At 34.6% G+C, this 25,774-nt stretch overlaps 2 protein-coding genes across 2 annotated transcripts; one reads left to right on the top strand and one right to left on the bottom strand.

The window, feature by feature from the left end:
* The first annotated feature begins 11,876 nt into the window (after positions 1–11,876).
* LOC131016008 (60S ribosomal protein L7a-2) lies at positions 11,877–13,918 on the top strand. Its single transcript, XM_057944557.1, has 6 exons — positions 11,877–12,154; positions 12,237–12,486; positions 12,958–13,127; positions 13,216–13,344; positions 13,433–13,525; positions 13,629–13,918. The coding sequence occupies exons 1-6, from the start codon at positions 12,152–12,154 to the stop codon at positions 13,758–13,760; spliced, it is 777 nt and encodes a 258-aa protein (XP_057800540.1). The 5' UTR covers positions 11,877–12,151; the 3' UTR covers positions 13,761–13,918.
* A 191-nt stretch (positions 13,919–14,109) lies between these two features.
* LOC131015989 (ACT domain-containing protein ACR6) lies at positions 14,110–17,405 on the bottom strand. The gene is made up of 7 exons (XM_057944525.1): positions 17,088–17,405; positions 16,491–16,536; positions 16,228–16,342; positions 16,016–16,083; positions 15,032–15,643; positions 14,806–14,910; positions 14,110–14,733 (listed from the first exon to the last, which is right to left on the bottom strand). The coding sequence occupies exons 1-7, from the start codon at positions 17,153–17,155 to the stop codon at positions 14,410–14,412; spliced, it is 1,338 nt and encodes a 445-aa protein (XP_057800508.1). The 5' UTR covers positions 17,156–17,405; the 3' UTR covers positions 14,110–14,409.
* Between the last annotated feature and the right edge of the window lie 8,369 nt (positions 17,406–25,774).

Raw genomic sequence — 25,774 nt, forward strand, 5'->3', positions numbered from 1 at the left:
GATTGGGTTGGACTCTGAATACATTCTGATACTTTGTTGCTATCTATGTAGAACTCACCGACTTGTTATTGTTTTTTCTTGTACAAGTGTGTTTGGGGAAATATGTCTTGATCATGAATGTGTCCTGAGCCTGTACAAGAGAAGCAAAGACTGTCCATTTACATGGAGATGTACATGTGGCTCTGCAACTGCTCTTAGTAACCTTACCAAACCTAATGTGTTTCCCATTTGCTAATGCATTATCCCTGAGAGCTTCCTTGCATTCAAAGCCATCTTGCAAATCTCATGCCTAGTTCAAGTTTGAGCTTCTTGGATTTTGTCCGAAGATCATAGATAGATTTGAACTTCTTGTTCCTCTTCCCCTCTAACTCTTCATCTATAGAATTTGAGTCTTCATTCCCAGAGCTTGCATAATCAGATTCGGCATTATCATGCTCATAGACAAGATTGAACCCCATTCCCTTCTCAGGTTCCTTATCAACTAAATCAAATACATTCTTTCTAGCTTTCACTTTTTTCCTTGACTTCTCATACTCTTCATCATCTGAGACAAGTTCATCATCACCCAACTCATCATCAGATGAGTCCCCTGCCATGGGGATGAAATCAGAATCTTCAGACTTTTCATCATCAAACTCCTCATTCCCTGCCACATCATTATGAGCTACTCTCTGTCAACAACTTCCCTACCAACTACCTTACCACTACCCTCACCTTGCTCATTATCTTCATCCTCACCATCATATCCCCAATCACCCAAAAATATTTCCCCACTCTCATTAGCTGTCAACTTATCATAAGCCCACTTATCCTCAAGATTCCCACCCTCAGCTGCCTTACTACTACCCTCAACTGCCTTATCACTGCCCTCAAGATTCCCAACCTCAGCTGCCTTACTACTACCCTCGAGATTCCCAACCTCAGCTGCCTTACTACTACCCTCAAGATTCCCACCATCAACATAAACGTGCAAAACCTTATGATATGGATTAAGATAACCAAGCATTTCCATGCAATTTTTATCATTTTGCAGGAGTCTAAATGTCTGACTTCTAGGAATTTGATAACACAACTTTGTCCATGAACCATAACCCAGATTCTTAACTACTTCTTCAACATCGAAATACCCAAACCTGTCTGGATCATGTCCAAAACTTCCCTCACATTCACCCCCAACATATACATCTCTATTATCAAAAAGCACGAATCTCCCACCGTGATGAATGTAGACACCAAATGAACTATCGAAAATGTCAAAAAATGCAAGAAATCACAATAAACCCTAAAATCGACTACACCCTGTTGGGAATCTTGTGGAATATCATAATCCTTGTTTTGATGATACCAAAATTCATAGGTCGTATTTGTAATAGACTAGAATTGTTTTGAACTCAAGTGTTAGAGTTCGGTTCTAGTTTAGCTTGCGGTATCGAAGACTGAAGACTGCAGATACCAACTGAAGTATCAGTTGAAGAATCAGTTAGGAACTGATTACTTAATGCGCGCAATGGACTGATACTAAAGTCAAGTATCAGTTGAACATTCCTCCTAGGACTGATCTTCCAACGTTCAGAGGAAGCTACGTACTCACAAAGTACAGCCGCATTAAATGCAGAGATCTTAGGATCTTATCTCTGCAGAGGTAATTCCTATCTGGTGGTTACTTTTCAGAGACGTCACATCTCCTGTCCATCAAGAGAGCCGTTTCCACCCAGACAAGGAACCTCGAAGATTGAAGCCTCAGCCAAAATTCGAATTGTTCTCCAACGGAAGAAATCTTGATGACGTTCTACGCCAACGGATCTATTCAAGAGTTCTCCTACAAATAGCGCTCGAGGATCACTTCAACCTTCACCGATTCAACGACATAAGCTGAAGCTCTGCCGAAATTGCTACTCAGCCTAAAGCTTAACCTCCCCAAAGCTTGAATTGAAGAAGAGAATTCCAAAGCCAAAATCAGTCACTGCTGATTACACATATTCTCTTAGACCTTAGGCAAACCTCTGTTTACCCAGAAGCCAAAGGTCAAACTTGCTTCAAAGAACTTGTTCTTTGTAGTATAGTTGGCACTCGTTCAAACCTCCCCCCCAAAAGAGTGTTTGAGTGATTCAGAGTTCAGGAATGTACTCTGACTCTGAGTGAGAAGTCTTAGCACGGGTTGTGCTGAGCAAGAGAAATCCGACGCGAGTGAAGCGTGGGTACTGAAGAAGGGTTTTCTTCAGTGGTACAGTTGTGTGCACCCGGCAAGCACATGGTTTGGTTTGTAGTGCACCTGTTAAGCACTTGCGGAGTGGATTATTGGTCTGATCAACCGACCGTGGATGTAGGAAAGGATTTTTCCGAACCACGTAAAAGTCTCTGTGTTGTTTACAGCTTTCAGTTTTACATTCTTACTTGTGTTATTTCAAATTGATAAACTGAACACTGATTAACTGCAAAGAGAAACCTAAAGACCAACAACGTGCTCCACCGAGGCTATTGCGAAACTAAGTTTAATTTCCGCTGCGTATGATATCAGTCTGACTGATCTATCTTGTGATAGTCAGGAAGAGTGTTATCATCTCTGTTTTAGCAAACCCGACTGAAGCCTTTATTTGCATCAGTTAAGTTCCAGTAACTTAACTGATAACTCTTTACTGAAGAGCTTTCAGTATCAGTCGTCAACCCTGTTTGGTCAAAACTGTTTTCAGTAAAACAGGAGTCTGTGTTTGCGTGTAAAGTTTCGTTTTGATCTCTGACTGAGATCCCTCTGATTGAGGAATTTAAAATAGCCCATAGGTGTATTCCCCCCCCCCCATACACCTATTCGAGACCCTCAGGCAATTTTTTATAGCATAGCATAAAATAAAGAAAGAAAAGGGTCAAAAGCCCTACCTGTCCCCCATTACTCTCACAATCACTGCTCTCCTCGTGCTGCTGCTGGGATCACCTCCACTAGAGGTTAATGACGAAAAGACAAGAGATTCAAGAATAAAATAGTTGGAATCAAGCAATTGTTTATTCTGGAAAGTGATTTACCATGGGATTATGAATTTCGATTTTGGGAAATACATGAGACTATGAAGAAGGTCGCGTCCTATCACTTTCATTTAGCCCTAATTCCAGACGACGTCGTTTGCATTCTTGGCTTCCTCCACATAAAACGACGTCGTTTGAGTTTTTTAAATATGTTAGTATTTAATAATTACACGTGTTAGACATGTTAGATCAGAGTAATTACACGTCATTAGCCATATCAGCTAATAATGACACGCAATCAAAATTCCTAATTTAATTACGCCGGAAATTCACCCCGGACAGAGATTGCAAAAAATTGAATTGTGGCTTAATTTTTTGCAACAATTAAAAGGTTTGTCAAAAAACCAAATTTTATAAAAAAAAAGATCAGGTATTTTGATGCAATTAACCCTAAAAGTACTTATATTCTCTATTTTAATCTTTTTTTTGGGGGGGGGGAAGGGGAGGGGAGAGCCTTTGATACATAAAAATGGTAAGATTAATCCTTTGTTTGTTTAGATAGATCAAAAATTTGAGATATTTCAAGGCTCTTGATTATTTCTATTATTTGATCTAATTTTACTTGATATGATTTATATCACATTAAAATGATGAGATTGGAGAAATCCTACTTTTAAGAATAAAAATATTCAACTATACATCGAATCAATCATACAAAGTAAACATCCCTTAAAATAATTCGACCTCTGTCATATCGATGGGAAAGAAGGGTAGGAGTGTGCGGATAAAATTTGGGATATAAGTACATAAAAATTGAAGTGAAAGAAGGGTAGGAAAGTACAGATAAAATTTGGGATATAAGAACATAAAAATTGAAGTGTCACATGCACAAAATTCTAAGATAAAAATCAAATTGCCACAAAATTTATTCTCTAAGGGGACTTTTATTTTGCATGATTGATAAAATTTATAATTAAGTATTTTTATACTCAAAAGTATGATTTCTTCAATTCCGCCATTTTAATGAGACAAGAATCAAGCAAAACTAGGTTAAATGATACTCCTAATTGCAAAGTTTCAATTCATCAAGGTAAATAAGAAATTAAGTACACTATTTTTATCTATCACTAATCTTTCAAAGCAAACGCCTCCTAATTGCATATTTTTAATATTATTGAAAATCAATTGTCGACACTCCATTAAATTATGCTAGTGAATTGTATATAATCCTACGTGGTTGGTTTTACATTTTGCTCGCACTATGAAGTGTGCATCAATAAAATATATTATCCCCATCCATAAAAGAACTTCCTAGGAGGGAAGTGACACAGATTTTAATAAAATGTTGTTAAGTATATTGACAATAAAAAAAGGTTATTGAGTGTATTGTGAATGGTGAAAAAAATATTAATAAAATGAAAAAATAAGGGTAAATATGATATTTTTAAGTGGTAGGGCATAGTCCCAAAATATATAGAAAGTTCTTTCGTGGACGTTCCAAAAAGAAAAAAATACGAAATTCTTTCGTGGACAGAAAAAGAAAAAAGAACTTTTCTACTTTATTACTAATTAATTAATGAAATTTTGAATTCAACTAGTTAAGAAATCCTTAAAATTATCGAAAAAGTTACCCATCTTTTATCATTCAATGAAAAAAAAAATCACAAAATCCAATGGAGACGTTTTGAATAATCAATAACTTTAATTATTACTCCCTATTATCAGGTGGGAAGCTAAGTGCAGAAGTTAACAAAGAAGGGTTACCTTCTACAACAATGTCTTCAATGAACTGCTTACCATTAAATAAAGTTAATAATTGTACTACTTCTATTCTCTACTTGTTAAATTAAGTTTTGATCAAATTAATAGTTTTTCTTTTATTTTGGATAAATTTGAAGGTATAAATAATTCCATTCATGACAATATTCCATTGAGATGTTCCTCAAGCACTAGCGGATGAGTATGGTGTTGTACAAGGGTTAGTACGTAGGGTTTGTCATTTGGGCATATGGGTTAAGTGAAAGAAAATGCCTAAGTCATCTAAGTTTCATAGACCAACTCAATGAGGCTTTAACCAGAATGTGGGCAAGTTCTAGTTCTACTCAAAGTCAGAAGATAAAATGCACACAAAAATGAAATCATGCTTGGTTTAAATAGATATTGCATGATAAGCTCAAACCTCACAGGATATATGCTCAACATTAGTAATCCCTCATACTCACTATCCCTAGGCATGCTCAAATTAAATATTCATTGACAACACATAATTATCATGCCCAGAGTTCAAATCACACATCATGCTAGGCCAGACACGACACACAAAAACAACAAGGAATGCCTCCCCACTCACACACTTTGCTTTGGGCAAAATGAATCAGAAAGGAGCAAACACAAATCAAAACGAAAAGAAAACAAAAACAACACATACATACATACATACATACATACAAACAACAACAGGTCTTCTCCACTCACACACTTCGCCTTAGACAAAGTGTTAGGGCAAAGAAGGCCACAAAAAGACACTAAGAAAAAAAAGGACTCAAAACACACGAAAGACAAGGGAGGAAACAATAAGGGACACTAAGAAGGGGACATGAATCTTAAGTGGAAAATCAGGCATTCTAGGTAGAGTGAACCTCCATCATTCTCTCTTAGGTTTTGCCGAAGGTATGTCATCATTCTGGTCTGATGGATTTGGTTTAGCGGGTTCTGGGCATAGAGCGCTGCGATGTTGCTCTGACCGGAGGTTTCTGGGCAGACTCCACCATCCTCATATCGCCTCTGGTGCACAGGCTTTGCCCTTGGGTCATATGTCTTACCCTTCTCTCGTCATTACCTGTCTGGTTAAGCTCCCACAAAAAGAAAGGAAAATACTATGGTCAAAACAAAAAAAGAATTACTAGAAACTCAACTCCTGGACGACAACTCCAATTTGACGGAGCCTTGTAGGGACTTATGCTTCCAATGGTGGTAACCTCCTCATGTCTTAACCTACCTATGCTAGACCCAAACAAAAAACTGAGAGAAGAAATACTAGAATCACAACTCCCCGACAACGGCGCCAATTTTGCCGAAACCCTTTGTCCCCAACGCTCTGACCAAAGTAATTGATTGTGACATCGTGACAAGAGAGAAGAATAGACCAACTCCTCGTGGGATCGACCATGTACTTACCCCTAGCGGAACCTAGTTGTAGGCATAGGAAAATATAAATTTATTTTGTGCGAGGTCTTGACGACGGATTTCGGCAAAATTGTGCCGATGTATCATTGGTTATGGGCCGTTTGAGTGAGATGTGCCCCCATTGTTACAGCGTCACATGCACATCTCACACAACCCTCATCCGCGCCCTTCATATTGGGTGGAAGTGTACACCCTTCCCCCCTCTACCCTGGTAGATTCCCCACATCAAACTCTAGTTGTGCAGGTATGCCTAGAACGCATTACTGAACAGCAGACCCAATTGGTCACAGGCATGTCCAGAGGCATACTGCCACCGCCTACATCAACCGCACTATATGAAGCAGGATTTCTCCAAGCTTTTGCCTATGTACTGCATGTAACTTGACTTTGCCCAAAATGTCATCGGCCAAATAAAGCTTCGGGTTTGCCCAAGTTGTTTGGATTCAGGCCTAATACTTCAGAAACACACATGCACAGCTACTTTGTCCAGATTCGACCTCACAATTCACATGCTCATACTTAACTCGATTTTTCCAAACCAGGAAAGAAAACTTAAATAGACAAAATAAAAGTAAATATAGGCAAAGGAAATAACAGAAAATAATATACTTTCATAAAAGAAAGAAGGTCAGTACGAAAAACAATCTCTGCCCAAAACCAACTTTGGGCAGAGCAGATAAAAACAAGACAAAAACTAACTAAACTAAGCCATGGCTACCCAAACTACTCTAGTGATTACATTGTGATGATTGTAAAGTGTACAAAGTGATAAAGATGATATAGATGTTGTAGCTCTCAAAATTCATAATCTGGGCGTAGAGGTATGTATCTTTATATAGAGAATGGTAGTGGGCCTTGGGCCAGGTCCATGCAAACTAAGGTTTCTGGGCACAGCGGCTAGGGTTTCTGGGCGCAGCCAAATTGTTGAGATTTCTTTCCATATGTGCTTACCCCAATCAGATATGCATCCCATATTTTGGCAAGTAAATCACACGGATCTCTCTATAAAAGGTAAGTCAATATCCGCATTATTCTTTCCTTATGTTGATGGGTGCACGCTTTGCCCTTGTACGCCAGGTTTTGCCCCAAAGTTAACATCATATTTCTGCTCAGTTTTTGCTCGACCTCTGACTTGCAGGTTTGCCTTGAACACCAGTTTTTTCTGCTTTGCCTTTGAACACCAAATTTTGGCTCAAAGTTTGCATTAAGTCTCTGCTCGGTTCCTGCTCAAAGCTTGGCTCCTCACTTTGCCCTAATTACCAATTTAATCCAGCTATGATGAGAGATCACACAAATAATTAATTACTCTCGCTAGAGCAGCAATGACAGTAGATTAGTAAATTATCTATCTCCGTTAGGTCTCAAGAAAATCTACTAACTCCCAATAGCACCTAAGAATAGCTCCCTATGATTCACCTATCTCCGTTAGGTCTCAAGGTTAAAATCATATAATGCATTCCTGAATCCGCTAAACAGTTATCTCTGTTATGTCTTAAACTGAATAGCTACACATGCAAATTATTGGTCAGATAATCCACAAGAAATCAAGCACCGCGAACTATGAATCATAAACTGGAAGGCAAAATGGTATTAACAAGTTAATCACATAAATCTAATTGACTATTTACAAACCCTAGAATCAGATCAAAAATTTAGCCAAACATAGCAAAAGAAAACATAAACATAATTAAAGAGACAACAATTGTAAAAATTGAATTATATAAAATCCGTAATGAATGCTGAATGACAGTTGGAATCTTGCAGAAATTCAATCCTAATTCTAAAACCTAGATAGTTTAAAGTTATGAAGCTGAGAAATAAAGTCTGGACCCCTAAATAGGTTAATAATGAGCCCTATTTATAGTCTCAGGGAAAAACCCAACTTAAAACTCGAAAATACAAGAAAAAAATGCAAAAAAATAGAAAACGCGGACGAAACGGCGACCTGAGCGGCGGTCCCTATTTCAGTCGCCGTTTTCCTACATAAAAAAAAATCCAAAAATGGCGGGTGCCGTTTTTTAGCTTCCAAGCACAAAATCCGGATAGCAGGATCAGCGGGCAATGACTTAACCGAAACACTACGCTAGATCGACTCGCAATAGGACGAGATCTATTGTAACGTGTAAGCTAACCCAAGTCGTCTCTCAAGGAAGATCTTAAAAGGCTTTTAATTATATCGCAAGAAAAACAGTAAAGAAAAGCAGTAAAGGTTTGATTTAAAAACTTGTAAAATAAACTTAAACGTAAACTTAAACTTAATCTAGGCAAGAAACTATGAAAACCCTAGGCAAGATTTAAACAACTTAAAGTAAATTTAAACTTAAGAATTTAAAGACGATTAAACTATGAAACTTAAAGACTTGAATTCAAACTTCTAAACTAGGCATGAAACGAAATTGCATAATTTAAATTGCATAATTGAAAGGAAAGCATAAACGTAAAAACAAAGCATAAACATGATTAAACAAAATAAATTGAATTAAATACGAAATACCGTAAATGTCTTGAACGTGCAATCGCTGTCACTCGATCACAATCCAAGAAGAAACTAAAAACTAATCGAAATCTAGCTATAACAATAAATTCGAACACTTACAGAAACTAAGAAAGCATGAAAACGCTTAAGTCTTGGTTGCCTTGCGGAAGAATAACTCTCTCAAGGTGGAACGAAGATTAGGGCAAAAGGATTATTTTTACTATGAATAACAAGGCCCTATTTATAGACTTCAATTCAATCTTGATCACCATCAAACTTGCCATGCAAAACTGGACTCTAAAGGGAATTGAATCGTGTAAACAAAGGTAAGTCCAGCTGGCAGCGTGCTCTGCAAGTTATCTCCACTCTGGCGAAAAATCGTAACTCTAGCGACCAATGCAGAGCTGCAAAGTACGGTCTGGAAAGGTAAGGCAAAGCTGAGAGTCAGCTCTGTAAAGTTCAGCTCTGGCGAGTAGTGCAGAGCGAAAGTCAGCTCTGCATAAGTTGACTCTGGCAAAATATGTTGACTCTGTCGATCTTAGCTCTGCTCTGCCGAGTTTACTCTGGCGCGTAGTCAGCTCTGATGTTTTAGTTCTGCTCTGTCGAGTTTAGCTCTGCTCTGACAAGTTTGTTCTGCTCTGGAGATTTCAGCTCTGATAGGGAAGTTCAGCTCCGGAGATTTCAGCTCTGACTATGCAAGTCAGCTCTGCTCTGCATTTGCGCTCTGCTCTGGCGAGCCTCTATGCGCTGCTCTGCGCGCGGGCTTTTAGATCTGAACATGGGCTTTTCAGCTCTGACGCCAGAGTGCGCCTAAAAATGCCAATCTTACCCAAAATCTCCAAAATTACACTCTTCCATTTATAAAACCTAAATCTCCTGCAAAGCATAAAACAAACCATAAAACGCACCAATTTCTAGAATATTTAACTTAAAACATGCACATGCAAACCCCTAAAATTAGAACAATTAGGCATAAATCAGGCAACTCGGCACTCGCCGTTTTCCTCATAAAAAAGCTTGAAATCGGCGACCTCTCCCTATGGTCGCCGTTTCTAGACTACTGCGCGCGACATTTTTATTTCGGCCATATCTTTCTCGTCCGAACTTCGATTTGTAATCCATTTGCGCTCACGAACTCCTCTCGAGACGAACTAGAACTTCTATTTTAGACCATTTTTCCAAATTCGATCTCAAGATTCCTGTAAATTCCATCAAAATTCGAGAAAGTATCATATTTAACAAGATTAAGCAACATATGCACAAAACAATCATCCAACACTCAATTTCCTATAAATTTGACATCATATGAACACTAAAAACCATGGAAACATGAGTGTTATCAATGGTGGCCGGAGACCTCCATTCAACCCAAATCGAAGACCCAAATCTCTCACCTAAATCAAAAATCCACTCTCTCGTCCCTTTCATTTCCATTTAACCTCCGGAGACTTTGTAGCCGCGATTTAGGGATCCAGGGTTTGGGAAAATGGGGAGTGGCTCGTCTTTCTCCCACCCAATTTTGTCGGTGCCTTACCCCATCCAGAACAGCCAGTAGTGCCTTGCCACCCACAAAAATCCACCCAAAAAGTCTTCTTCCTCGACCCCTGAAATCCCGAGCGCCAACTCCTCACCACCACAAAATAGCAGCGGCGCTCCCCTCGGCGAAATCCCCCTCGTTTTTAGGAAAGAATGGGAGATAGAGAGTGAAACTATATTGAGAATAGAGGGAGTTGGAGTCGGAGATGACAACTCCTCACCGGATTCCAAGAGGTGGATGACAGCCTCGTCGGAGGAGAAGCCGCGGTGGCGGACTTCGTGAGGAAGATGGGGGTTGACTGCTGACCTTGTAGAGAGAGAGAAAGAGATTAATTAACCCAAAATTAAAGAAAATCCAGGACCTATATTATTTATTTTAATTAAGTAGTTAATTGCCCTTATTATTCTATAAAAAAGAAATGACTCACTTTCGTTGGGACAGCCCAAATCGTATCACTTTCAGTTGAATTGAGGGAGTAACTTTTTCCACTTTTCCTAATTTATGGGCCCCTTTCTCCATTCACTAAATAAACAACATATTTTTTTTTAAAATCTGTGCCACCATCCATTAGGACATCTTTTCGTGGATGTATGGAGTAAACGATTTGCTTATGTGAGCTGGCTCGTCATTGTTGATCATCATTAATGGGCAGCATATGAGTTCTTTGTATATGTGTGCATATATATATAATGATCACAAAATCTCTTATGAAGGCGTTCTCACGTGCATTTAAAAATTTGATTAAATTCGAGAATTTAATGAATATTACTATATTAGTTTAAGACGGGCGCATAGTAAAATTATTTTTTTATTATCGAATTTGTGATACGTATGATATATAGATAAACTTTTTACTCATATATGTTGAAAAAAAAAATTTGAATAAAGAAGTTTCTTAACCAATTTTTTCATTATAGCTTTGTTTTGTTTTGTTACATTTATTTCAATAAATTATTAAATGCTATCACTTAAGTATTTGATTTATCTTTAAAGTTAGCTAGGGATGTATCGGATTTCGAGTAAGTCTTACCGAGTTGTGAATTATTCGGTGTGAAATTTTTTTGGATTATAAATTCTCGATCCTACCTTTAAATTTTCGAATTTCGAACTAATGCATTGGGCTAATCAGGCTCGAAAATTTATGGGAAAAAAAAAGTTAACTAATACACACATAAATAAATGATATCTAAATATCGACTTACAAAATAATTAATATGCAACTCTTAGAGGAATAATGATACACATATTTTTCTTAAATGAATATTATTTTCATATTTTTTACATATAATCATTTTATGTTAAGCAGTATTCTCTTCGTCTTCATAAATATATCCATTTCTAAATTATATGGATTTTAATAAAGTAATTGAATGTCTTATGAGTGGAGTAAGCGTCTCATTTTATTGTAAGTGGTCAATTTACCAAAAAAGACTGGATAAATTTTATGTGGACGAACGAAAATGACAAACTGGATACATTTTATAAAGATGGAAAGAGAATTAAATTAAAAACATAGATAAGTAAAATGGTGACTATAACTTTTAAATATTGAATCGAAATGTATTCCACAAACATTTGAAAAAAAAAACTTGTTATACTAACTTTCAAAAATAAAATATTGAAATTTGAAAATTAAATAATAAGAAAAATTTTATATAATTAAATCAACACATAGTTTTTGGACTAGTGACTTTATAGAAATTTTAGGCTATTTTCAGGTCAACTCTATCGAATCGTCAAATTATTTGATTATGAATTATTCGAGTAGAAATTTTATTGAGTTAAACTTTTTTAACCTCGATTTTCTTAAATTTTGAGTTGTCGGTCTATTTGGGCCAACCCACTCGAGTAAGATCCATATGATTTTTACGAAATTGAAGGGGTTATTATTCACTACTTCTACTTCTGTTGAGGTATATAATTTAGGGTTTCGCAGCCGTTTGTAAACCCTCTCACAGTCTCACTCATTTCATCGCAGCAGCAGCAGAAGAGAAATGGTAAGAGAAATTTAATTCTCTTTCGCCCTTCATCGTCTCTCATCCATCCATCTCTAATTGCGAATGCAATGTTATATTTCAGGCGCCGAAGAAGGGTGCGAAGCTTCCGGCAGCTGCCAAGAAGAAGGCGGAGAAAGTTGTTAACCCGCTGTTCGAGAAGAGGCCAAAGCAATTCGGGATCGGCGGCGCCCTCCCACCTAAGAAGGATCTTCACAGGTTTGTGAGATGGCCGCAAGTCGTGCGGATTCAGCGCAAGAAGATGATCTTGAAGCAGCGCTTGAAGGTGCCGCCGCCAATTCACCAGTTCTCGAAAACCCTGGACAAGAATTTGGGTACGTGTTTCTCTGTATAATTTATCTATGTTAGCTATTTCGTGTGAGTTTGATTGAGTTTTTTTTCGTGCTAGTGAATATTTTTCTGGTATCTGCTACATCTCCATTTAGTTCTCGATATTGGTAGTTTTTGTCAATCCGTTTACCCATGTAATTTATGGTTTTAGATGCTGATTACATGTTAATGTCTATATATTACTTTGTGTTGATAAATTGTTATTTGTTATTACGCATTAATCTAAATGGTATTGGTGGTGTTCATTCAAAATAATTATTCTGTTTGCTGAATTATTGTGTCTGGCCCTACAACATTAGGTGTATGTTATATATCATAGTTTGTATGTGGTTTGTTTCTGTTTATCTGATAATTTTGAGAAGATGTGTGTTATGCCTTACTAATCTAAAATGATTATATCTTATGCTCTACTGTTTTAGACTGACAATGTATATTGATTTTTGTGCTTGATTCAGCAACTAGCCTCTTCAAGATGCTTCTCAAATATAGGCCTGAGGATAGAGCACAAAAGAAAGAGCGACTTTTGAAGAGAGCTCAAGCTGAGGCTGAGGGCAAAACTCCCGAGACTAAGAAACCAATTGTGGTGAAGTATGGGCTGAACCACGTGACTTATCTGATCGAGCAGGTTTCACGTTCTTCCTGTTCCCATTTGCTGTGTTTATTTGGCTAGTGTTGATGTGTTTTCACTGATTTTGTGCATTCTTCCCTTACAGAACAAGGCTCAGTTGGTTGTCATTGCCCATGATGTCGATCCTATTGAGCTGGTTGTGTGGCTACCTGCTTTGTGCAGGAAGATGGAGATCCCATACTGCATTGTCAAGGGCAAAGCTAGATTGGGAAGTGTAAGTTGAACTTCACCTGCTTAATTTGGATTTCATCTTCATTAGTTTTTACCTAATATGAATTATGATGCTGTTTTGTTCTGCCCAGATTGTCCACAAGAAAACTGCCTCTGTTCTGTGCTTGACCTCAGTAAAGAACGAGGACAAGATGGAGTTTAGCAAAATCCTTGAGGCTATCAAGGTATTAAGGCTATAATATCTAGTTCCAAACTCCAATATATAAGGTTTTTTAGTTTTGGACATTTATTGGCATATGTAATCCTTTTAATTTGCTATTGTTACAGGCCAACTTCAACGACAAATATGACGAGACCAGGAAGAAGTGGGGAGGTGGTGTCATGGGATCAAAGTCACAGGCCAAGACCAAGGCTAAGGAGAGGGTTCTTGCCAAGGAGGCTGCTCAGAGGATAATCTAAGTAGTCCATTAGTTAGTGTCAAATGAGAGAGCTCTTATTCTGCAATTGCTTTACCCACATCAAACATGAATTTTGTTTTTGTTTGAATGCAACGTTTTGTTTCTGTTTGGAGTACCCTTGGAATAGACTATCTAAATGGATAAATCTTTGTTCCTCAAGCCTTTGACTTGTTGAAATTGTTTTCTTCCTGCCTTCATAGACATAGTAGTATATTTTGTTATGTGTTGGAAGCACGAGCCAGATATTTGCACACATCAAACCTAAGTTATGGTGCTGAAACAGGAGGGCGATGTGTGGTTGCTAGTAGCACAAGTTGTTTCAGCCATAGATATCAAACTTACCACATGAATTTTCATCATCTTATGCTTCTACATTCATTCATATATTCTTTTGCATTTACATATTTTGCTTCTATATACTTACAAGAGTTTAGCTTCCTCAGAAGAGAGTATATATATCCATGTACAAGACTACACCACCCTCTTCTAACCTATTAACAGTATGGGGTGGTTTCTTCCACTGAGGAACATCGCCATTAAACCATATACCTATGTACACTATTCTTATTCCGCATTCTTCCTTAGCAGGAAACCCATCAAATGTACAAGGCAAAGTAAGAACACGATTCAAGATAGTAGAGGATCTACAATCAAGTAAACGAGGAAAAGGTTCGTGATCTGAAGAGGCTTCCTAAAAGGAAGCTAATTGTGCTCTCCTGCTGTGGTTTCGGGGACGAGTCTATGTTCCATTTGACGTGCAAAACACCATGACCAATCTGTTCACAGATGGAGTTGACTGTTTTAGGGTCTACAGGGCTGCCAGTCACATCCGTGACATAGAAAGTATCCCTAGCTTTCCCGCCCCTTGTTGAGATCTCAGCTCTTTTGATGCACAGACCATTTTCCCTAAATATCCTGGTGATATCGGATAGAAGTCCAACTCTGTCTTCGGCACATAGTTCCAACTCTAGACCCTGAAAAATGACACAATATCAGAATCTGTTTTACTAATCCAACATATTTTATGGTTAACTAGAAATCAGTACCTCAGTGCCTCGCCTTTCAATGGCTGCTTCCAAACATTGCATCACACGGTCACGTTCAGCTTCTGAACTAATAGGGACCCCATCTATGTGCCGAATATAGTACTCCTATGTTGACCATGAAATGACTTTTAGTGTCAGTAGATGTTGCTATGAGCAACCACTCAGTTCATTTATGAAGAAAACGAAAATCGCATTACAAGAAATTGCAGTCACTGAGCAAATGTACCTGATATGCTTCCATTCTTCCTGTGTGAACTACCCCATGAAAGACGACATACTGCATGTCAGTCAGAGTGCAGATAATATCAAACAACAACTTGGGTCGATCTTTTGATCTCATAGTGATGACTGTATAATCTTTTTCAGCACAATCTGTTACAATTACATGAGGTCTGGAGGTCTTGGCATGGACTTTGCCACCAACCAATTTGTCAGCTTTTTCATAGTCTCGATCAGCAAACATAATCTGGTGTAACCTTCTTTGCCTTTGGGTAACACCAGGTGGTGGAAGTGTCATTCTTGCAGAATTTAAATCACTATTTCCCCTGAGAACATTGCATAAGAGCTCCTTTATCACGGCTAGGCGCTTTGAATCTTCAATTGCACAACCTGTGGTATGGTCAGTGACAAGAACCACAGCTGCAGCTCTCTCATTGTGCGTCCATATCTCGGCATTTACCACATTGCACTCTAGATCAGTAAGGACAGCACAGACTTCAGATAATAAACCAGGCCTGTCTCTTCCTGTTAGCTCAATGCACGTATGCTCTTCAGAAGGCACTAATCCAACCAGTCCTTTCAAAGAAGGTTCAACCAGATCATCATTGCTTTCAAGTCTCTGCAGATAGTGTGACAATGAGAAATATATAAAAAAAATGATGGCAGAGAAAACAATGAGCAAAATATAGTATGCAGTCTTCCTTAAGCAATTTGGCTTGAACCTACATCATCATGTGCCCACAAAAAAATTACAAAAATAGAACATACAGCAAAGTAAATCTTAGACTTAATCCAATTAGATTAAGGTATGTTCAACAAATATATTTCATATTTTCATGTGCTTAGGCATAGCTCAACTATCCTTCACATAGAGAATGATAAGATACTACGATCATCATTTATCACAGTGGATGCAGAAAATTATGTAAAATGACATTACCACAAAGTGGTTCCGGTTTCAGTCGTTCAAAGGAAAAAGGGAGATTTATACCTCTTGGATGTAGCTGATGATCTCCTGATCTCTAATTTTGTTTCCATTTTGATCAATCACGTTGAACACTGTACGAAATTGGGTTAGATATATTGCTGACATGAAGAAATATTATATACTTATATAGAGTCCAGCATACTTCAGCACCCATGTTCCTCGTCCCCGACTTCCCAAGATATATTAGTATAAAAAATTTCACAAATGAAGCTTACCATCCATGAACCATCCTCCATCAGATGAAATGTACGCTTTCTTAATCACAAGATCCAAATCTGTCAGAATTTGGACCACCTGAAGGAGGATTCCATGCTTATTGACACTGTCAACCTAGATAAAAAAAAAAAAACCATCTACAAATAAGAATTTTGGAAGAAGAGATTACTATGATGAGAAAGAACCTTATCCTGGCATAAAAATCAAAACTCAAACGCTTAAGTAAGAATCTTAATCTCTATGGACAAGGGATAGAGCATGCCTGTATTATAGTTGCATCCTCACAAGCATCATTATCAATCACAACCCTGCAACAAAAAACCAATAACTAAGTCTCCATAGAAACATAGATTTCTTAAACATGCCAAAATAACAGCAAGCCGAAGAAAAACTCAACAGCATCCATATTTTGACAATGAAAATCAATACAATATAGAACCCAAACACCAAATCTCATGAAAGAAGAAGCATTGTTTGATGAGAGAACAGTACTCAAATTCACGTGTGTGTGACGGGGAAATCTTAACACTACTACTACTACAATAATTAGCCCTAAATTGGTCAGTGATAACCTAACTACCAAAGGAACACGATACCTCTACTTTTATCAAGCTCTTCACCGCAATTGAAAAGCACCTAAATTTACGATGAGCAAAAACCGAAACACAGCAGTTGGAACACGAAGATTCATAAAATACGAATGATTAATTGCAAATAAATAATCTCGATGGCATCAATCCAGCGAATTATCGGATACAATCAAACTATAAAAAGCCCTAGCAATATTCAAATGAAGTAGTAAGGGGCGAAATTTATAAATTCGAAAGAATAAATAATTAAATAAGAAAATAGACCAAACCTGGGTGGATTGATCCTACGGAGAAGCTTGGCAAACTCGTCATCCATTTTTTCAAATCTGTCAAGCATTTCAAGAAATTTTCCCTGACAAAAGGAAGATAATTGGAGTGGAGAAAAGTAGGAAGGGAAAAATGCGAGTGCGCATGCGCTGTAAAACAGAGTCTTCTCCAATATCTGAGGAGGAAGAATATTTGCAGAGAAAATGAAGAGAGAGAAATAAGAGAGAGAGAGTGGGGAGTGAGAATTAGTTGTGTAGGAAATGTAGGCGGCCCTTCACTCGCCTCAGGGAGTAGAAGTAACTAACTGCGACGTGGCTTCTGCCTTAAATTCCTACTATTTTAATTTTAATTCATTTTTCTAAGGTGCAATTCTTAATTAATTAATCTATTGGTTGAAGTGGAAAGTTCGGTGCATCGTAACAATCTTTAAGTCGTTGATATTTCACTAAAATTTCCACTTAAATAATGTTTTTCCAAAACAGAATCTATCTATTATTATATGAAAACAAATAGAGGACAGATAAAAGAGAGAAACAGAGAGATATTTTTTTTTTGAAATTTTTAATAATTATATTTTATTTATTTTAAATATATTTTTGATATGTTTACACTAAATTAAGGTTTTATTATAACTTTTAATTTAATATAGATATTGAATATTTTTTGTGAATAAAAAATATGTGCAATATTAATATGTTATAGGCTAAGACTATCTCCCATAAGAATATTATTCTATCATTTATTTTTAAAATTTATCAAATTTAATTTTTGAAAAAATATTTAATATGCATAATAAATGAAAGATCACGACAAAATTGTTAATTTGATATAAAAATAATCAAAATAAATTTAAAACGAATAAATTATTATCATTTAAAGTTTCAAATTAAACTTTTTTCTCTCTTATGTCTATGTCCTCTTTCCATTGATTTTTTATTTTATTTTTTAGATTTTATTAGAAAAATTAATAAAATATGTGCTATTTATATTGACTTTAACTCTAAGAAATATATGTGTGTGTGTAGCATCATCATCATCATCATAATAATAATAATAATAATAATAATAATAATAATAATAATAATAATAATAATAATAATAATAATATTTTTTAATAAAAATAAAGAATTTATGCATCATAATTATGTGCTTGCATATTTTATCAACAAATATTTAGGTAGTATTACTTATTTTTTTAAAATTTTTTATTGTTGAAAATAATTATAATATAAGAAATATCAACCGTAAATTTCTGATAGAATAGATAGCATGTTTGTACAATAGAAATTTCAAAATTTCAAAAAATAAAATCACCGAAATTTGTTAATTTTGTATCATATATAATTTTTAATATATATATATATATATATATATATATATATATATATTTTAAGAATTACAAACCAGCAACAATGCATGAATTTTATGTATAACACGCATGAATAAACTGTGTAAAGGCATAAATTGCGAAAAATAATTTTTTGCTACCTTTGGGATTCGAACTCAGATCAACCGTAGATCTTGATGATCTAAGGGCTGAAAATGGTTCCTAATTTATATTTTAAGAAGCGTTCTTATTTTAGCTTTCCCCTATATATATATATATATATATATATGTATATATATATATATATATAGAGAGAGAGAGAGAGAGGATTAAATGAGACTGGTCCTTAAAATGAGAAATGAGATTAAATTTAAATCGTTAGATATTATTATTAAAGTGAATAAAATAAAATAGTACTCGTAAAATTTTATCGCTAAGATTTGATATAAATTATATATACATTTTATAAATATATTTAATATTTTATATTTATTTATTGAAAATATCACTCAATTTTATGATTGTCGTACATAGCATAAAAAGGCATACTAGTAATAGACTAATAGTGGTGCTGAAGTTTCTATCTTGTAGAATAGAGTAGAATTTCTAGTTTTCTCAAAGTAAATTCTTATGCAAAATCTGTATAAAATTCCCCACTTTTATGTTGCCTAAAAAATATAGAGAGATAACTAATATATTTTGCACATTATTTATATGCATTGTTGATAAGCAATGCATGTCAGCCTTTATTTTCTTTCTTATTTTTGATTTATATATTCTCTAAAATCTCATAAATTATGTTCATGACAATTAAATTACATATAAAAATATTATTTCCTCTTTTAACATTAATCGGAGGAGTACAGTTAATAATTATGATTTCTGAGTTTTACGGAATTTGTCAAATTTTTTTATTTATTTTGATCGTCATAATTGTCACGGCACCAAATAAAATAAAAACAAAGAGAACGCACCCTATATGTCAATGATGTGTATATGATAAATCTATACTTATAAATGATGTGTAATATATATCAAATAGTAGAACTAAATTATTAAAAATAAATAGATAAAACTGTATTACAAAATTAATAAATGAAATAATAATAATAATAATAATAATAATAATAATAATAATAATAATAATAATAATAATAAATCATTTATGTATATAATAAAATGATAAAAGAAGATAGTTTGACGGAACTTTTTTAAAGGAAAAAGAGAATAAATTATTTATTTGAAAATTATCATAATTACGAAAGGTTATGGCCACGTGGACGGTATACGTTATGCTCTACATACTTACTATAAGTGAACCTTTCTTTCGAGAATTAAGCATAGAATCTAACTTTTATTAAGAATATTATCTATTATCTGAAATTCGAGGCGTAGGTACTTAATTCTTCCAGTAATGATGAGGCTGAAGAATTATCCGATGCTTTTCGCCGTTATTTTTCATAATTATGGCAAGATTCGATATATCAAGATCAACGTTTTTGATCTTATAAAGTAAACGCATTTTTTACAAAAAGAAATTATAGTGTTTTGTGGAATATGATAATATATATCCTGGTCAACATGAATAGTCTCTAAAACTTTGTTTATATATTTGAGATATTTATTAGGTTATATTATGTGGTGCTTAAAGGATTGTTGTCTATTCATACTAGTATTGGGTTAAAGAAAGATAAATAGAAAATATTATTATGACGAATTAATATGCCATTAGTCGTATCTAAATTTCCAAGGGTACGTAGGCGGCTTACAGCAACTTCAAGCCACACAATTATGGAGATGAACAGTATCCCTAAATTCTAAAAAGAAAATAATAATTAAAAAAAAGTTACCTAGATTTGTTACAATTTATATCGTTGGTTCATGAATCAAGATTCTAGAACAACCAAACTAGTATAGTTTTGAATTGGGCTAGGCTATATTTTTCAGACCTAATTAATATTTCGTTTAGGCCCGAATTATCAACTTAATTCGATAGACTAGAGTAATTTCACCCCTCAATTTGCGGGCTTCACATTAGGCAATATAAGAGCAACTGCTAATATACTCCCTCCGTCCACTAATTGTTGGCCTAGGAGGCAAAACACGGGTTTTAAGAAAAAGTGTATTTTTATTAGTTGAGTGGAAAAAGGGATCCACAATTTATTAAAGTCAATGCAATTAGGCCACAATTTATTAAAGGAACCCACAATTTTGATTAAAATATGAATATAAACTTACCCAAAATAGATAGGACATAAATTGGTGGACGGACCAAAAAGGCAAGTAGGCCAACAATTAGTGGATGAAGGGAGTAATATTTACCGTGTACTGCGTGTTTGTTTGGCATACAAGCAATAACGATAGGTTATTGTAATGGGCAAAATTCGTATAGCCCATTTAAATAAATATTCGAAGTCCAAATAATCAGCCCAGTCCAAAAATCGAGTTAATTCCAATTAATTCGGCCCATACGCCAAGTTATTAAGGTCCAATCGCAACGACTTGGAGGAGAAGGCAAGTCAAGGAGACGATCCCGAAAATATCGAAACAACTAGGATTTCACGGACGTCCCGGAAAAACCCTAGCCGTCAAGACTCCATACTATATAAGAAAACCAACTAGGTCACTCGACCCAGGCATTCATTCGTACTCTCAGCTACTCCACCTATTCACACTCTCAACTCTCTTCACTTGCTCGATCTCTACGCCTCCACGCTCTCATATTCTGGATTGGGGCTCACTCCGACCAGTCAGACAGACCAGCCAGCCAGACCAGTCCGACCGACGAGATTCACTATCTCATCTTTACTCTACTATTTAATCATCTTTACGCTTTATATTCATTTTTCTTATCAATTAATCCGAATTGTTTGACTGACTTGAGCGTCGGAGGCCCTTCCATCCACACCCCCACCGGTGCTCCTTGAAGGACTCTAACGTGTTTGTGGTTTCAGGTTGCTAGTGCCCGCCGACCCGGACGTACCCGACGTCCTATTCAAGTGATTGTTGGATCCATCCCCAACAATTTGGCGCCCACCGTGGGGCTACTAGCAGTTATTAATGCCTAAGACTTAAGATTTTAAATTCGAATTCATTATCGTACGACCTTTTAATATATTTATTTATTTATATAATTTATATATATAAAAAATACCGTGTACCCCTCGAAGGTAAACGAGTGCTTTATTTTCTTTAACTTATGCTACATTTGTTCACCAATAAAATGTTTACTTTGCATGGTGTATAATTGAGTATTTTTATCATGGAAATTATGATTTATTTAATCTCACCCTTTCAATGAGATATGAATAAAGCAAGCCTAACTTAAATGATATTCGTATAAATAATCATGGGTCTTGGAATATCCCAAAATTTTAATCCATCTAAATAAACAAGGATTATCGTTACTACTTTCATCTATCGAGCCTAATTCTTTAAAGTAAACGCTCCCCAAGAATATACTATTTTGGGTTGGCAGAAGTTTATATAAAATAGTTGATAGATATATTTTTAGAGGATAAAGGGTTTCACCATGTACAAATGAGTGGTTGTGGTTGAATTGAGTGTGCAGTTATATAAAAATGAGTGGTTGTGGTTAAAAAGAGAAAGTGTGACCATATCCAACAAATGAAAATGGTATACTATTTGTGGACGCTAAATCGGATAATTAGTGGACAGAGATAGTAAGATTTTGACCATCAAAATATCGACCGGACTTCTAGATATCATCCAATTAGATTTGGATTAATATATAAAGTTTTTTTCTTCTCCTTAAAAAACACTCCATCCTTCTCATTAGTGATGCCATGTATCATTGTTTTTGGGCATGGAGATTAAAAAAAATATATAGTTAGTGTATAAAGTGAGTTGGTAAAAGATGTTTAAGGATTATTTTAAGTGAGTTGGACCCAATATTAATAATATTTTAAATAGTTAATTTTTTTTACTAAAAATGTATATGACATTACTAGTAGGACATCCCAATATAATAACTGAGACATTATTAATGGGACGGAATGAATATGCAACTATAATGCATAAATACGTATAACATTAAAGTGTAATACGATAATCAATACACTATATATGATTGAAAGTTTCGTTGCTTTCGCAAACACATAAATGTTAGATAGAATGATGGAACAATCAATCCAACATTACCGTATGAAAAACATAAAAGCAAAATAAAATAAAGTACGCACAATAAAATGATTTTATACTGCAATGTTAATTAATTGCAATGTATCACTATAAAATTTCTTTTACAATGAAGATATTTGAAACCACTCAATAAAATCCATCTTATTGAGTGATATTGATAAGAAAAGAAATCACTTATAATCTTATCAATTTAAAGAAGCTAATATAAGAATATCAAATATACAAACTTATCAACTAGCCCTAACAAACGAGTCTCCCACTCAATAAATATTAGGCACACGAGTCACTCACTCAAGGATGCATTTGAACTAGATGTACGGTGAGATGTTTGAACAATAGCTTCGAGCTCATGCACTTGTATACAGTGGCGGAGCTAGGAATTAATCTGGGAGGGGGCGGAACTTACACGGGGGTTCGGGGGCGGTAGCCACCGATAATTTTTTTTTGGACATTCCGTATATTTAACGAATTATTTTATTAAAAGACAAGCATAATAGTAATAATAAAGAACAACATTTTCATAGATTATATAATTTAAATATATAACAAATTAGTTTCAACACATTACAATTTTTTTTTGGGACATTCTGTATTTTTAAAGCATTTTTTATTAAAAGACGAGCATAATAGTAATTATAAAGAACAACATTTTCATATACTATATAGTTTTAATATATTAAAAATTAATTTCAATACATTACAAACTTTTTTTTTGTCATTTCATACATTTTAGGCATTTTTTAACAATAATAACGAACAATATTTTCATAAATTATATATTTTCAATAAATTACAAGCTAGAATCAATAATAATAAAAGACAAGCATAGTAATAATAGCAAACAAATTTTTTTTGGGCATTCCATCCATTTTAGGCATTTTCTATTAAAAAGCAAGCATAATAGTGATAATAATGTATAATATTTTTATAGATTATATAGTTTTAAATAACACAATTATCCTTAAATTAATTATAAATGGAAGAATATAACAAGCTAATCAACTTTTGTAAAACAAATTTCTTTTATAATATAAACATATATCTATATATATATTTATAAAATAAAAAAATAAAAAAAATAAAAAACTCAAAATTTGGGAGGGGGCTTCAGCCCCCCCTAACCCCCTGGCTACGCCCCTGCTTGTATATGTTCTTGTATTGACAGATATCGAATGCAGTGAGCTTTGCCCTTATTTATAGATGCAATATATGCTTGGTGGGCAAGAAAATCATGACTGAGATTATATGTAAAAGATGTGAGTGTTGGGATGTAATCTTCAAATCAAAGTGTGCTTGTTGGTTAAAAAAATTAACCAATATTCGTCAATTCAAGGAAGACTAAGTCTTCCCTTTCTCTTTCCTTCTAGTGTAACATCTGAAAAATATTTTTAACAAAGTCTTTGATGAATTTAAATCTTCTCATCCATTCTTTGATATCACCGAAAATATATAAATATTATTTTTTAAATTAAAATAATTAATAAAGAAGATAAAATAAGAATTTATTCAAAATAAATAAATAATTATTTTAATTAAAATAAATTTAACAATAATAGCCGAAAAAAATCAATTATAAGACGTTTCTCGTTCAATCGCTAAATCAAGAATTTAAGTTGTTACGGAAGTAAGTAGAGAATCACTATTAATATCTTTAAAAGAAAATCAATAAATTGGTAAAATAATAAAATAAAAATTTATTCATTATAACTTGTATGATATCGTTCCCAAATTGGGGACCGTTTGGCAGCAGGTGCAACGGTCCCAACACCCCGAGCGGGAAGTGCGACTGTCGGAATCTTCTTCTATTATTATCGACGGCACACATGGCATTATCCATTTCCCATTAAATAGGTCAAGTAAAAACATTAAATTAATTCATTATCGACTATTTTCAAAAAAATGTAAAAAATCACCATCAAAACGGGTGATGTGGCAATTGATTAACTCGCACGTGGCTGTGGCTGTGGCTGTTTCGTGTGTCAGTTTTGGCGGCAACTGAGCGGCTGCTTTTGCGCCCCCATCTCTTTCCTATGACTAAACTAATCCTCTATTTTTCCACCGCTTTATTTTGGGTCGCTTTTATATCCATTTTATTATTTTTATTAGACAATAAACCCATGAATGCTGATTGTGGCCGAATATCCACAATCTTTTTTAGGGGAATTAGTATTATTAAAGAAAAGTGTGATCTTTGATAACCACAAAAGAGTGTGAAATGACCATATAAATTTAACATGGAGAAATATCATGTCACATGACCAATATTCATATTTAAGTTTAAAAATTCGTTAGTTTTATTAAATTATTAGTTGATGAACGCGTGCACGAGCCTTCTTAGTTAAGTGATTTATGAATTATTCAACGTTACTAATTCCTCCCCCATTCCATTATTATTATATCAAAAAATTTGGACACAAAAATTAAAAAGAAGATATAAATTAATTATAAATACTTCCCCACTCAAATAAAAAATTTATGACTGATATTTATAAATAAAAAAAATTAATTATTTTGGCTCATATATCTTATGATTGATATTTATCAAAAAAAAAAATTTACTTGAATTTAAATTCTGTAGGGAGCAAAAATTTAACTATTTTTTTTGATATCGTTATTTAACACTATATATTGGCTCATTATTTTCACTTCTCACGAAAAATAGCAATATCACTAAAGCATAATTCATACATATATAGTAATTATTCTAAGTATGTATTTTTCCATGTTCGTTTCATTTGATTCTTACACAATTAATTCCATCATACAAATTAAATTCTTCCAAATATGTCTCAAATATTCATGATTTGACGTGGTAAAGAATAAATGATACATTCGAATTCTCTTCGAGCAACTCATTTATTTCCACACAAGATGTCTAGATATTTATCCGAAGACAAAAGAGTCAAGTTCAAGTCACTAATCAAACACTAGAAATATCTCGTATCATTAATTAATAGCAGTTGATATTACGAAAGAGATAATCATAGAATAAAAACTACTATACACAATTCTTTGATTTTTTTTACTGAGGGAATATACTGTAACCACTTACACCGACGTGTACATTAAAATTAAGTGTCAATATACAAAATGGTTAATTGCCCATAAAATACTGAACTTTCATTCAATTCTAATTTTGCACACAAACTTTGAACTGTGGCGTCATAATTACTAAGCTTTTGATTTTATCTGCTACTAATC

Source organism: Salvia miltiorrhiza, chromosome 3 (genome assembly GCF_028751815.1).
Source record: "Salvia miltiorrhiza cultivar Shanhuang (shh) chromosome 3, IMPLAD_Smil_shh, whole genome shotgun sequence".
Lineage (NCBI taxonomy): Eukaryota > Viridiplantae > Streptophyta > Magnoliopsida > Lamiales > Lamiaceae > Salvia > Salvia miltiorrhiza.

Bases quoted from the DNA above. Each gene is read 5' to 3' on its own strand.
- LOC131016008 (XM_057944557.1), top strand. The intron at 13,128-13,215 runs GTTTCACGTTCT...CTTCCCTTACAG, and splicing joins TGACTTATCTGATCGAGCAG to AACAAGGCTCAGTTGGTTGT. The intron at 13,345-13,432 runs GTAAGTTGAACT...TGTTCTGCCCAG, and splicing joins GCAAAGCTAGATTGGGAAGT to ATTGTCCACAAGAAAACTGC.
- LOC131015989 (XM_057944525.1), bottom strand. From the start codon at position 17,155: ATGCTTGACAGATTTGAAAAAATGGATGACGAGTTTGCCAAGCTTCTC. The intron at 16,343-16,490 runs GCATGCTCTATC...TTTTTTATCTAG, and splicing joins AGGATGCAACTATAATACAG to GTTGACAGTGTCAATAAGCA. The intron at 14,734-14,805 runs GTACTGATTTCT...GTCATTTTTCAG, and splicing joins TTGAAAGGCGAGGCACTGAG to GGTCTAGAGTTGGAACTATG.